This window comes from Oncorhynchus tshawytscha, linkage group LG09, assembly GCF_018296145.1.
Source record: "Oncorhynchus tshawytscha isolate Ot180627B linkage group LG09, Otsh_v2.0, whole genome shotgun sequence".
Lineage (NCBI taxonomy): Eukaryota > Metazoa > Chordata > Actinopteri > Salmoniformes > Salmonidae > Oncorhynchus > Oncorhynchus tshawytscha.
The window spans coordinates 18,216,495-18,229,843 of record NC_056437.1 but is presented as its reverse complement, the minus strand read 5'-3'; the positions used below and the strand labels follow the sequence as shown (position 1 = coordinate 18,229,843).

At 45.1% G+C, this 13,349-nt stretch overlaps 1 protein-coding gene across 1 annotated transcript; it reads right to left on the bottom strand.

Moving 5' to 3' along the window:
- Nucleotides 1-476: 476 nt before the first annotated feature.
- On the bottom strand, nucleotides 477-2,160 carry LOC112242568 (coiled-coil domain-containing protein 8-like). The gene is made up of 3 exons (XM_042327911.1): nucleotides 2,012-2,160; nucleotides 1,866-1,921; nucleotides 477-1,770 (listed from the first exon to the last, which is right to left on the bottom strand). Exons 1-3 carry the CDS (start codon nucleotides 2,038-2,040, stop codon nucleotides 863-865), a joined length of 993 nt encoding a protein of 330 aa, XP_042183845.1. The 5' UTR covers nucleotides 2,041-2,160; the 3' UTR covers nucleotides 477-862.
- Nucleotides 2,161-13,349: the final 11,189 nt, after the last annotated feature.

The window sequence follows — 13,349 nt, the reverse complement described above, 5'->3', positions numbered from 1 at the left end:
TCGGGCCGTCTGTACAAGGCCGGCCGCTTCTGCAGAGGTATGTTTGGCAGTTGCTTCAGCTGAGGCGCGGGGGCCAGCCGCTTCTGCAGAGGTATGTTTGGCAGTTGCTTCAGCAGAGGCGCGGGGTCCAGCTGCTTCTGCAGAGGTATGGCTGGCAGTTGCTTCAGCTGAGGCGCGGGGCCAGCCGCTACTGCAGAGGTATGTTTGGCAGTTGCTTCAGAGGCGCGGGGGCCGGTGGCCGCTACTGCAGAGGTATGTTTGGCAGTTGCTTCAGCTGAGGCGCGGGGGCCAGCCGCTTCTGCAGAGGTATGGCTGGCAGTTGCTTCAGCAGAGGCGGGGCCGGCGGCGCTTCTGCAGAGCTTTGTTTGGCAGTTGCTTCAGCAGAGGCGCGGGGCCAGGCGCTACTGCAGAGGTATGTTTGGCAGTTGCTTCAGCTGAGGCGCGGGGCCAGGCGATACTGCAGAGGTATGGCTGGCAGTTGCTTCAGCTGAGGCGCGGGGGCCAGGCGCTTCTGCAGAGGTATGGCTGGCAGTTGCTTCAGCTGAGGCGCGGGGGCCAGCCGCTACTGCAGAGGTATGGCTGGCAGTTGCTTCAGCTGAGGCGCGGGGCCAGCCGCTACTGCAGAGGTATGTTTGGCAGTTGCTTCAGCAGAGGCGCGGGGTCCAGCCGCTACTGCAGAGGTATGGCTGGCAGTTGCTTTAGCTGAGGCGCGGGGCCAGCCGATTCTGCAGAGGTATGTTTGGCAGTTGCTTCAGCAGAGGCGCGGGGTCCAGCTGCTTCTGCAGAGGTATGTTTGGCAGTTGCTTCAGCAGAGGCGCGCGGGCCGGCGGCCGCTACTGCAGATGTATGGCTGGCAGTTGCTTCAGCTGAGGCGCGGGGCCAGCCGCTTCTGACGAGGCATGGTTGGCAGTTGCTTCAGCAGAGGCGCGGGGCCGGCGGCCGCTTCTGCAGAGCTTTGTTTGGCAGTTGCTTCAGCAGAGGCACGGGGGCCAGCCACTTCTGCAGAGGCATGGTTGGCAGTTGCTTCAGCAGGGGCGCGGGGTCCAGCCGCTACTGCAGAGGTATGGCTGGCAGTTGCTTCAGCTGAGGCGCGGGGGCCAGCCGATTCTGCAGAGGTATGTTTGGCAGTTGCTTCAGCAGAGGCGCGGGGGCCAGCCGCTTCTGCAGAGGTATGTTTGGCAGTTGCTTCAGCAGAGGCGCGGGGTCCAGCTGCTTCTGCAGAGGTATGTTTGGCAGTTGCTTCAGCAGAGGCGCGCGGGCCGGCGGCCGCTACTGCAGATGTATGGCTGGCAGTTGCTTCAGCTGAGGCGCGGGGGCCGGCCGCTTCTGACGAGGCATGGTTGGCAGTTGCTTCAGCAGAGGCGCGGGGGCCGGCGGCCGCTTCTGCAGAGCTTTGTTTGGCAGTTGCTTCAGCAGAGGCGCGGGGGCCAGCCGCTTCTGACGAGGCATGGTTGGCAGTTGCTTCAGCAGAGGCGCGGGGGCCGGCAGCCGCTACTGCATTGGTATGGCTGGCAGTTGCTTCAGCTGAGGCGCGGGGGCCAGCCGCTTCTGCAGAGGTATGGCTGGCAGTTGCTTCAGCAGAGGCGCGCGGGCCGGCAGCCGCTACTGCAGAGGTATGTTTAGCAGTTGCTTCAGCTGTGGCATTTGGACCCTGCATCACACTTGCCAGGGTATTGTAGCCAGTAGCTTTAGCATTTGGACCAGACACCACACTTGCTTGGGATCCAGTTGGTTCAGGTCCAGTGCAGGCAGGATGCCCATAAGCACCACCTAGGAAACAAAGAAAACATTGTGGTAAAATGCCAGCCTTAAGCCATTGGAACTAGACTGTGATTTTAACTGAAGTAGTGTAAACCAAAACGCACCTTGAAGTGGAAAACACTTTATCCCTCCAATTAGCAGGCAACAAAGCCAAGAAACACTACAAAACATTCAGACAGGTAAACATCAATATCCAGTGAACACTTTAAGACAAGGTAAACCAATCAGATGAATACATTGAAAAACTAACCTCAAAGAGAGTCCAAAAGTCACAGCCATTTTAGTGATCAAAACCACAACCGTATTCAGAACTAATGCTACACAGACACCCTGCCAGAATATCCCTGTTGCAATGTTTAACAGCTGTTTTGGTTGCACCTCATAAAGGAATCCCAGACCCTTCTTACCTGAATGGCTAATTATGTACAGCTGTCAACCAATGAACTTCATTTCAATTGGTTCAATTTCCCAATTGCGATTAGGTGCTCTTGATTTCATTCAGCTGGTGTGCACTGGTGTGCTGGAGGGTGGAGTTTACACATCATGGACCAATCCGACAGTTTTAACCATATTGGCGCGATGAATAGTGTGTTTGCCTTTCACCCTGGTTCGCTTCCCTACCCTGCCATTGAGTGAATATTTTTCTAGTCTCACTGGTGCTACCAAATCAAATGTACAGATTACAGCAAAAATATTTAGGAGTGTGTGTGACCAAAATGGTTGAAAATTAGGTTGCAAATCATGTTTCAGTCTTACCTACCATCTAGTATATCTTTGTTCTACTAATGTACAACTAATGCAACCTCATACAAGTACTTGGGAGTATGGCTAGACGGTGCACTTTCCTTCTCTCTGCACATATCAAAACTGCAGGCTAAAGTTACATCTAGACTTGGTTTCCTCTGTCGTAATCACTCCTCTTTCACCCCAGCTGCCAAACTAACCCTGATTCAGATGACCATCCTACCCATGCTAGATTACGGAGACATAATTTATAGATCGGCAGGTAAGGGTGCTCTCGAGCGGCTAGATGTTCTTTACCATTTAGCCATCAGATTTGCCACCAATGCTCCTTATAGGACACATCACTGCACTCTATACTCCTCTGTAAACTGATCATCTCTGTATACCCATCGCAAGACCCACTGGTTGATGCTTATTTATAAAACCCTCTTAGGCCTCACTCACCCCGTATCTGATATATCTACTGCAGCCCTCATCCTCCACATAGAACACCCGTTCTGCCAGTCACATTCTGTTAAATGTCCCAAAAGCACACACATCCCTGGGTCGCTCGTCTTTTCAGTTCGCTGCAGCTAGCGACTGGAACAGGCTGCAACAAACACTCAAACTGGACAGTTTTATCTCAATCTCTTCATTCAAAGACTTAATCATGGACAATCTTACTGACAGTTGTGGCTGCTTTGTGTGATGTATTGTTGTCTCTACCTTCTTGCCCTTTGTGCTGTTGTCTGTGCCCAATAATGTTTGTACCATGTTTTGTGCTGCTACCTTGTTGTGTTGCTACCATTCCATGTTGTCATATGTTGCTGTCTTGCTATGTTGTTGTTTTAGGTCTCTCTTTATGTAGTGATGTGTTGTCTCTCTTGTTGTGATGTGTGTTTTGTCCTATATTTATATTATATACATTTCTTATTTTTTATCTCAGGCCCCCATCCCCTCAGGAGGCCTTTTGCCTTTGGTAGGCCGTCATTGTAAATAAGAATGTGTTCTTAACTGACTTGCCTTGTTAAATATAGGTTAAATAAAATTTTAAAAACATAGCATAGGGTCAGTGAGTGCTTCACTATTGGATACAACAACAGAAACCTCAGGGTTTGACTGGAGTCTGGTTCCCAGTCCATTGCTCTATAACCACTAGGTAGTAATGCGGCCGATGTAGGTATAGTCCCAGGCCCTGTTGCAGCCCACGGCCCAGACCGCCAGGCTGTTCCTGACTGCAGACAGACTAATGATGCCCAGAGCAGGCCAGGGGATCCAGAGGAGCCAGGGGAGCCAGGGGGGCCAGAGGAGCCAGCAGGAGAGCCAGGAGAGCCAGAGGAGCCAGGGGGCCAGAGGAGCCAGGAGAGCCAGGGGAGCCAGGATAGCCAGAAGAGCCAGGAGAGCCAGGGGGACCAGTGGAGCCAGATGAGCCAGGAGAGCCAGAGGAGCCAGGGGGACCAGGGGAGCCAGAGGAGCTAGGAGAGCCAGGGGGACCAGGGGAGACAGAGGAGCCAGGAGTGCCAGGGGGACCAGGGGGCCAGAGGAGCCAGGGGGCCAGAGGAGCTAGGGGGACCTGAGGAGCCAGGGCAGCCAGAGGTGCCAGGGGAACCAGGGGAGCCAGAGGAGCCAGGGCAGCCAGAGGTGCCAGGGGAACCAGGGGAGCCAGAGGAGCCAGGGCAGCCAGAGGTGCCAGGGGAACCAGGGGAGCCAGAGGTGCCAGGGGGCCAGAGGAGCTAGGGGTGCCAGAGAAGCCAGGGGTGCCAGAGGAGCTAGGGGAGCCAGGGTGACCAGGGGAGCCAGAGGAGCCAGGGGAACCAGGGGAGCCAGAGGAGCCAGGGCAGCCAGAGGTGCCAGGGGAACCAGGGGAACCAGGAGATCCATCCTGCTCTGGTGACACAATATACCTTGTGCAGCCGTCGTCTCAAGGAAAGACTGAGTTGAGTGTTGAGTTGTTGGGGTCTATGCATAAACATAACCTTTCTTGACGTAAGCATTTTGAAATATTTGTACTCTTTAGGGAGTGTATTGGTTTAATTTATTCACATAGCTCATTATTATACGGAAGACAACCACCCATCAAGGACACTACATCAATGTTCAGAGATGGCATTTGATGCATTTGCTCCAATACAATTGTTTCACCTTAAGATTGCCATTTTCTCCATCCTGTTTTGAGCACTCTGTTTTCCTTGTGTGTAGGCCTAGGTCTGTGTTGGTCAGTGGAAGTGGCCTTATGGTCTGTTTGGGCTAAAGGTCATGCATGGATACACTATAACTAAATGCCCTTTACGGGACCCAGACCTGTCCCTGTCCCTGTTGACACTCATAAAACACTATACTGCCTGTGTGGGTGTCACTTCAAGACTGTTTACATCTCCTTGCTCAATTCCTTGAAAAAATACAAGATTTCCAACTAAACTGTCACAAGCCTACTTTTATATATTGGGTAATTTGTTTTGAGACAGACTAAGCGACCGAGAGGCCCTTTGACAGACAGAAACACACATCGTTTGAAAAAATAATGTTTTATAAGGGAGGATTTTTCCATACAGACAGACACATACCGTGTAGCCACTGCAGCGATGTGTTAAGAACACACTTGAATTAAGCCACGTTATGCCACAGGAGTCTAGAGTCATCCTGCTATGAAACATTGTTGCTATTTTCCACTGTCATTAACAAGATGCTCCAGAGTCAGAGTCATGGCCTGTCATCGTATACTGCAGCTCCATACATAGCAGCAGGGGGTCAGTTGTGTCTGTTTTCCCTATTTAAGATTATGTTAACTAGTGACATGAAAAGAGTCATCTGACTAATGACCATGTGAGACCGCATTGTGACATTTCAAAGTGACTCACTGAAGCAAGCGGCCCAGTCAGTCAGTCAGTCAGTCAGTCAGTCAGTCAGTCAACGGCACGTCTTAACCTGCTGACTCTGCAGTGCTCCTGACTGCAAACCCCTGCAGATAGATAAGCCAGTGTTAATGCTGCATCTTTACACTTATTTACAGTAAAACAGGTTTACAATAAAACAGCTCAGGTTTACAGTAAAACAGCTCAGGTTCCAGCATGTAAACTAAAACCCTAATATCCTAATAACTAATATCCTTATGTACATATTCTTTATCCCCTTACACTGTGTATGACAGTAGTTTTTTTTTTTTTGGAATTGTTAGTTAGATTACCTGCTCGTTATTACTGCATTGTCGGAACTAGAAGCACAAGCATTTCGCTACACTCGCATTAACATCTGCTAACCATGTGTATGTGACAAATAAAATTTGATTTGATTTGATTTGATTTAAAACCCCAGTCTACAGTACAAAAGACATACTGTGACAGTCAAAATAACTAAGTTATCACTTTTCACTGCTGAGTTGGGATCTCACCATTTCCACACATTAATTTTCACAAATCCCCCCCCATAAGAAAAGAAGATTACATTCAAACTCAATGTCAATTTTCAGCCATAAACTCAGGGTCGGCCCAGCCAATAAGCAATATAAGCGGCCACCTGTGGCTGCTAGGGGGCCCCATAGCTGCTAGTTTGTTAGGAACTCAGTCGGGTCTCAACGTACTGTTGAGGTTTAGAATAGTAGAATACACAAATTGCAATTAAAAAATTTGGTAGTGCATCAGCAGTTTTCCTCAGTCACTGGCAGTTATGTCAGTCGCTGGCAGTCACTCAATCAGCCCATGTGAGCAAACATTTCTTTACATTGCTAGGTAAGTTAGTCTAGTCAGCTATCTAAACCTTGTAGTAATCATGGCCAAATTACCAACTGGGCGTTGTGAGGGGTCCCCAACCAAATCTCTCTTAGGGCTGCCAAAATGCTAGAACAGGCCCTGCATATACTGAAGACTTCCTGTTATGGTGCATCAGTTGTTCCACTGGTGGAGAGTGATACAGTCCAGACTAGCTAGTAATGTCTATTACTGTCCAGTGTTTCTCAGGATGCAAGCTTATCTGGTGGTCACAGGGCTAGCCAGGATCTCCTATTCTGATCAGTTTTCCCCTAATGAAAATCCACATTTACTGCTTTTTATTGCATGGTCAAATATAAACCGTGTTCATTAAAAATGTATGATTGAGTTGGAGTAAAACAGTAGAAAATGTTGTATGGATTAATATAAATGACGCTGCCACGAGCACCAGAGATATTAAGATGAGTGAGATGCAAGGCTTTCTCTCTCAAACAGCCACACACAGTATCTGCACATGTGCAAGGGTTGGCTTCACACTGTTACAGCGTGGTAGCCAGGGTACCAAAACAGAGGACAGGTTGAGCCTTGAGCTTCAATGCTCTTAGTTGTTGTGGAAATTGACCCACTATGCAGTTTACTTTCTGCATGTACGTGATATGAGTCTACCTTTAACTACTGTTTAGAAATGTGTGTCTGTTCATTTCACAGCAGTGAACGTATTGTATTGTTAAAACAATAGTATTGTTATTCTGACCAGTAATGACTTTGAATGAACTTTTCCTGCTAAGGCCTCCTTGCTGCAACCCAAAATAACCTAATAACACAACAGAGGTGGAATTCCCAAACAGAAGCAGTGGTGACCAAATCTGTGTGTCTCTGTCTCTTTGTTTCTTTGTCTGTCTGTCTGTCTGCAACCAGTCTTGTGTGTCTCAGCCACAATGGTCAATCTGAGGGATGTCATGAGGTATTTGGTATACAGAACTAGGCTATACTTCCCCAAACAAACAAACCTTCTATCTATTTGATGCTGCTCAGACAAAAATCAGTCTCTTTACAGGTGGCTAAGGAATCTTTCTGAAGCAAAACTCTCTGGAAATTGACAAAGTCAAAAATGGATAGAGACAGATGAGGGAACTGAATGATGATATTCACGTGATGGCGCTTTCTCTCCTCTCCACAACATGGGTTCACTGAATATACCCAAAGCATCTTAACACTGGTGTCTGTCTGACCACAACTGGCCATCCTAGGAGACAGAAATACCAGATGGATGTCTTCTACATTTAAGCCTTAATTGACAAGTTTGGAGACATGATAGTAGTGTCTCGACAAATGTTTTATTTTCAGATATAGGATGTTTTTTATTGTGGGATATGTTTGATAGAGTTGACAGAGCATCTACAAACAAACTCAAGATCAAGGTTACATAACAAGCAAGAGTTGAACCTAGACAGCATTTTTTTTTATTTTACCACAATTTTACCACTCTTTCCCTCTACTTAGTTTGTCCAAGTGAACAATGTAGGAGCAATCTTCACAACTTGTTTTACCAGGGAGCTTGTTAATGTCACACCCTGATCTGTTTCACCTGTCTTTGTGATTGTCTCCACCCCCCTCTGGGGTCGCCCATCTTCCCCATTATCCCCTGTGTATTTAGACCTGTGTTCTCTGTTTGTCTGTTGCTAGTTCCATCTTGTTTGTCAAGTCAACAAGCATTTTTGTGTCTCAGCGACCTGATTTTCCCAGTATCTCTTTTTTTCTCCCTGGTTTTGACCCTTGCCTGTCCTGACTCTGAGTCCGTCTGCCTGACCACTGTGCTCGAACCTGAGCCTGCCTGCCGACCTGTACCTATGCCCCACCTCTAGATTATTGACCCCTGCCTGCCATGACCTGTCTTTTTCCTGCCCCTGTTGGATTATTCAACCATTATTCATTGCCCGAGACCATCCTTCCCACCTCGTGCCTGGCGACGGCACTCAGCTGGGGTATGGGGAAACAGGTCTGGGAGGCGCAGAGGTCCCAGCCGAACCCTGGGGGGGCCCAGATAACCGGATGTTTGTGCCTGACATGCTGACCAGACCGGACACATCGCGTGCTCGAGCGTGGCAAAATACATTTAGAAATCCTTGTAATTCAATTATTGCACCCACACTGCTCGCAGGCGCCAACGAGCATCTGTGACGCCAAGGGCTAAAATAGAACTCATTCCTATTTCTGATGTAGATCACGCTACAAGTCCTGCCTCTCCCATCTCCTCATTGGTTTATAGAAGCAGGTACCCACGTGCCATCTCCTCAGTGGTTATACCGACGTGGGTAAATGAAAGACGAACTGTTTTGCCGGTAGTCGTGGTAATACAATGAAAGTTTAGATTACCTACTGTTCTGACTTGGTGTGCACATTTAGCCTAGAGCCTGTTTTAGAGAAATGCAATCATCGATAATCGTAAGAGCTTTCCTTGTCTGCTTGTATGCCCCCCTTTATTTATCCTATAGTTCTGGCTTGGTGTACAGGGAGAACACTGTAAGAATGGCCCATGTTCTGAATTCTGTCGCCGTACATTTCAAAGTGCTGAACAAATAGTTATATTGACTACGTCCTAGCTCGCTCATTAATGTCTTAATCGAAATTACAGATTGCCTCTAATCTGCTCGTCATCCATTTATGCCATAGTTTGTACATCTCAATTGTCAGTAGAAACCACATTTGTTTAAGCAAGTCAGCTATGTTTTTTTTAAAGGCAGTAAATGAGGCTGAATGAACTATTTTGCTGCCAGACAGGGCTCCGCTGATAGCCGGGTGTAGCAGTGGTAAGGTTTTGTGACGGCTGTTGGGTCCTTAACAGTTTGTAGGCACCGTTTGTCACCGTTATAGTGTATTGTTTAGTGTTGTGTAGTGGCTTTGCTGGCATGCATCTGAAACTTTTTTTTTTTAGTTTGCCCCACCACTGATCACACTCATTAACCCAATCACATGTATTGATATAACATGAACCTAGTATTTTTATTACAGACGAGTCAAGATATCTAACCTCAGGTAGGAACTGTTATGTCAGTGAGGCATGACTAGCAACTCGGCTTGTTTTTCCTGCACCCACACAATGCCTGATTATGTGGTGGTGAAATAAAGAAGTTTGTTTTAATGTTTGAGCCCTTCAGGTCCACATGAGCTGGATTAACACTTAGACTTTAGCCTGGATTGATCTAATCCCTCAGTCTTCCCAAATCATACTGCACTCAAACTGTCATAGTGTACTTTAAGACCATACAATTGTCTCTAAACGAAATGAGAAAATAAATGGTAGTGGTATAATGTGTGTATGTGATATTAAGACATTTTTCATCTGGTCAAATAATTGCTGCATTCAGCAAGATGACACAATTCTGATTTAGTCATGTTCTTTTCACCCATCAACTTGTTTTGAATGAGTTGTGACAACTTCTCTTTCCAGTAGCATCTTATACTATATATAGTAGAGAATCTTAGCATTATGTATGTTACTACTTCCGCATGACCATATGCATGTCATCCTACAGTGGCCATGTGGTTTGGGAGAAGAGTAGAGTTACCATGCTAGTGCATCACTTGCTGTAGTAGAACTGAGTCCAAATGAATGGCTCTGCAACTGGGCCTCACCCTGAATGAGCTAGAATAACATATATTATATACACATACTAACGTAAACAATAAACCGAACCTGAAAGACACACCAAACGAAACATATTACAAGTGTTTTTCTCTCTTGAGTATAACCATTGTGTACTGTGCACATGAGAACATATTTATTCATCAACTGTCAGGAGAATTCTATACTCCTATTCATTTACCAATTAAATTATGTTACCCTCAGTCTGTTATATAAGGATTTGTAAGATACTGATAGAAACGAAAACAGACAGAGGCCCAGTCTACCAAAGTGAAATGTTTATTCATGGGAACGTTCTGAAGTCAAGAATACAAATCAATTAATTTTATACTGACTTCTCACACCCACACATACACACAAACATACGCACACACATACACAAAAACATACGCACACACATACACACAAACATACGAACACACATACACACAAACACACGCACACACATATACACAAACATACGCACACACGTGCACACAAACATACACACACACATGTCCTGCTACGCACACACGTGCACACAAACATACGCACACATATGTCCTGCTACGCACACACGTGAACACAAACATACGCACACACGTACACACAAACATACACACACACATGTCCTGCTATGCACACACTGTCTGTCTCACTTCCCAGCCGACAGAGATGGTGACTTTGTTCTTGAGACGTACTCCCCGTTCTCTCCCAAATCTCTAGTCAGGTCGGCACCAAGCTCAGACAGTCTGTTTGAAATACCATAAAGGCATATTGTTTTACCCTAATTCTGACTAGGAATACACATTTATTGATTATGATTTCATACATTCTAATCAATTCCATACAATCATATGTTTCAGGGCGGAATATTCTAATCATTCAATTAACAGACAATTTTCACCTATCAAATCCAACCTTAATGACTAAATAATACACACTGATACATCAATTGTATACAAGAATAATCCAGACCAATACTTTGCTTATCATAACCTGCCATGTTACACCATCTATTGCAATTCCAACTATTGCCTAAACATTAACTACAAAAAACGACATGTCTATTTTTATTAATATCGTCAGTCAATCAAAATCAATCTCACAAAATCAATATGTGTATTTTCATTCCTTATCCATCAATGACAGTTATAGGCCTACATTAGGTATCCTAACACTTCGGTTTCGGTTTTTATTACAATCTTCATAAAGAACAGTCTTATCAATTTTACAAACGTATTCATCAACTTCAATTACAGCAAGAATGTCCCAACAATCCTGAACCCAATCCAAGACAGTGAAAGTTTGTCCTATTGCACTCGATTTTCCTACTGCATGGTGGTTAGTACTGTTAAGGAGTGGGTGAGTTTTCTCTCTCTCTGCCGGTAAGGGGGAAACAATATTATTTGAAGAGTTGATGCAGACCCTAAATTCTGTTTAAAAGTTATGCTGAATCTGCATTACAGATGTAGGATCTTAATTTGATAACCCTGTTGCAGGAGAACTTTCCTGCAAAGCAGGAAATGTAAAACGTGTAGTGTGTTTGAGGTTTAAAAAGCCTTCTGAAGTTTGTAATTTACACCTAGAAATATCAGACTTGATTTTCCCCTTACGAAACATTTTATCAACCCCAAAAATGTCCATTAATTATAATCTACATAATAATTATAATTTCCTGTTGCTGCACAATTATTTTCCTACTGTAGCATACTGTCTCAAATCAAGATCCTACATCTGTAGGTATAAGACAGAGAAAAAGATTGGGTGTACGTTTAACCAGTGTTTCACTCAATACCACACATGTTTGTTGTAGCCCCAGACAAACTCACCTGATTCAACTCATTGAGGGCTTGATCATTAGTTGATAAGTTGAATCAGGTGTGCTTGTCTGGGACTACAATAAAAATGTGTACTGTTGTGGGTGCTGGAGGACTGGAGTTGGGAAACACTGCAGTAGACCATCAATAGACTACAAGAAGACAGTACAGCCAACAATGACATTGACAGTTAAAGGTCAAATTAGTATTTTTCAGGATGTTACTCATTCTCCAATAAAAATTAAAAGTCCACAAATACATCTAGTCAGCTGAAGAGGTGGGCTGATGGTGACTGGTCTGACTCCAGATTAGTGACACCATGGAACCACATCCTGGGTTCCAGGAAGTGAAGCACACTGTAGGGCAAAACCAGAGACAGGAAGAATGGCAGTCCAGTCACTGTGGAAACTGTGGGTGGAAACCAAGAATATTGCAGACATGAAGACACAATCTGAGCTGTGTGTGAGGCCTGTCTCAACCAGAAACTGTATGTGGGATCATAGAAAACAATGACCTAAGATGTTCGGCTACCTCAGACTAGTACAGTACATTCATGACGTTCACAATAACAGACCTGTTGTTTTTGCATTACAATATCGCACTTTTTCTGTCAAGATTTCCAGATTTCCTTGCGGAGGCTGAAGAACAACAAGATTCTAGACACTTTCCGGTTCTATGGTGTGTGGGCTAACTGAAAAATGGTGCCACCATTTTTATAGTTTTTCTCCAATCCAAAATCATAAATTAAAACGTTTTTCAAAGTAATACGTGACTAACTTGAAGAACTTTTCAATCATTTTACGTCTTGTTCCGAGTATAAACATTTATAAAAACGAATGTCTCAAATGATTTGTTTTTGGGTGCTGGTTCTGTCCCATACAAAGTCAAATTGAGCGCAGATAGTCATCTAAAGGCAAGAACTATGGCTCCTCTGTTTTACAGGGTTTCCACATGATTCATTGTATTATTCTTATTGTGCTTTCTGTTTGTATTGCATCAGTAAAACCTTTGAGTGTCTTCTGAGAGGGAACACCAAACATATAAAGTTGAAGTCTCATATACTGCACAATATATTTCTCTAGTTATTTACCCAAATAACTGTATACTGACTTCGCACAAATAATCAGAACAGAGCAACTGTTATTCTACAGTCGACAACAAATGTTGTCCAACAGGACATAGAATCCGATGTGTGCGACAGGGCTTGACCTTGAGTAAGTGCAGAGCTGGTATGCAGATCACACTTGTCCTTAATCTCATTTCTCTCCAAACATAAATTGACAAGAAATTGCCCGTTGTTTGGAATATACTTAGTCTAGGTTAGGGAAAAGACCTCTATCTCAGACACATTGCCATTGACTTCATTCACTCTCTACCACTTGCATAAAGAACTGAGTACAGACTCAAGGGCACGAGGCAATGTTCCCAGTAGGTCTCTTTAAGAGTTTCAGTAAGACGTTATCCCACTGATGTTCTAAGAACGTTCTAGGAACATTAAAACCTGACGTTAACTTCAGGACCATAAAAGGACGTTCAGTACAGGTCCCGGTTTGGTCGCAGCATAACGTTATAATAAGATATTTTGATGTTCATTACAAAAGTTTATGAAAAGTTCTTATTTGGTTCTGATAGAACATTATCCGTAGAACATTTAATGACCACAAGGAGACGTTTCATGATGGTCAAGGGGACGTCGCATGATGGCCCCAAGAGAAC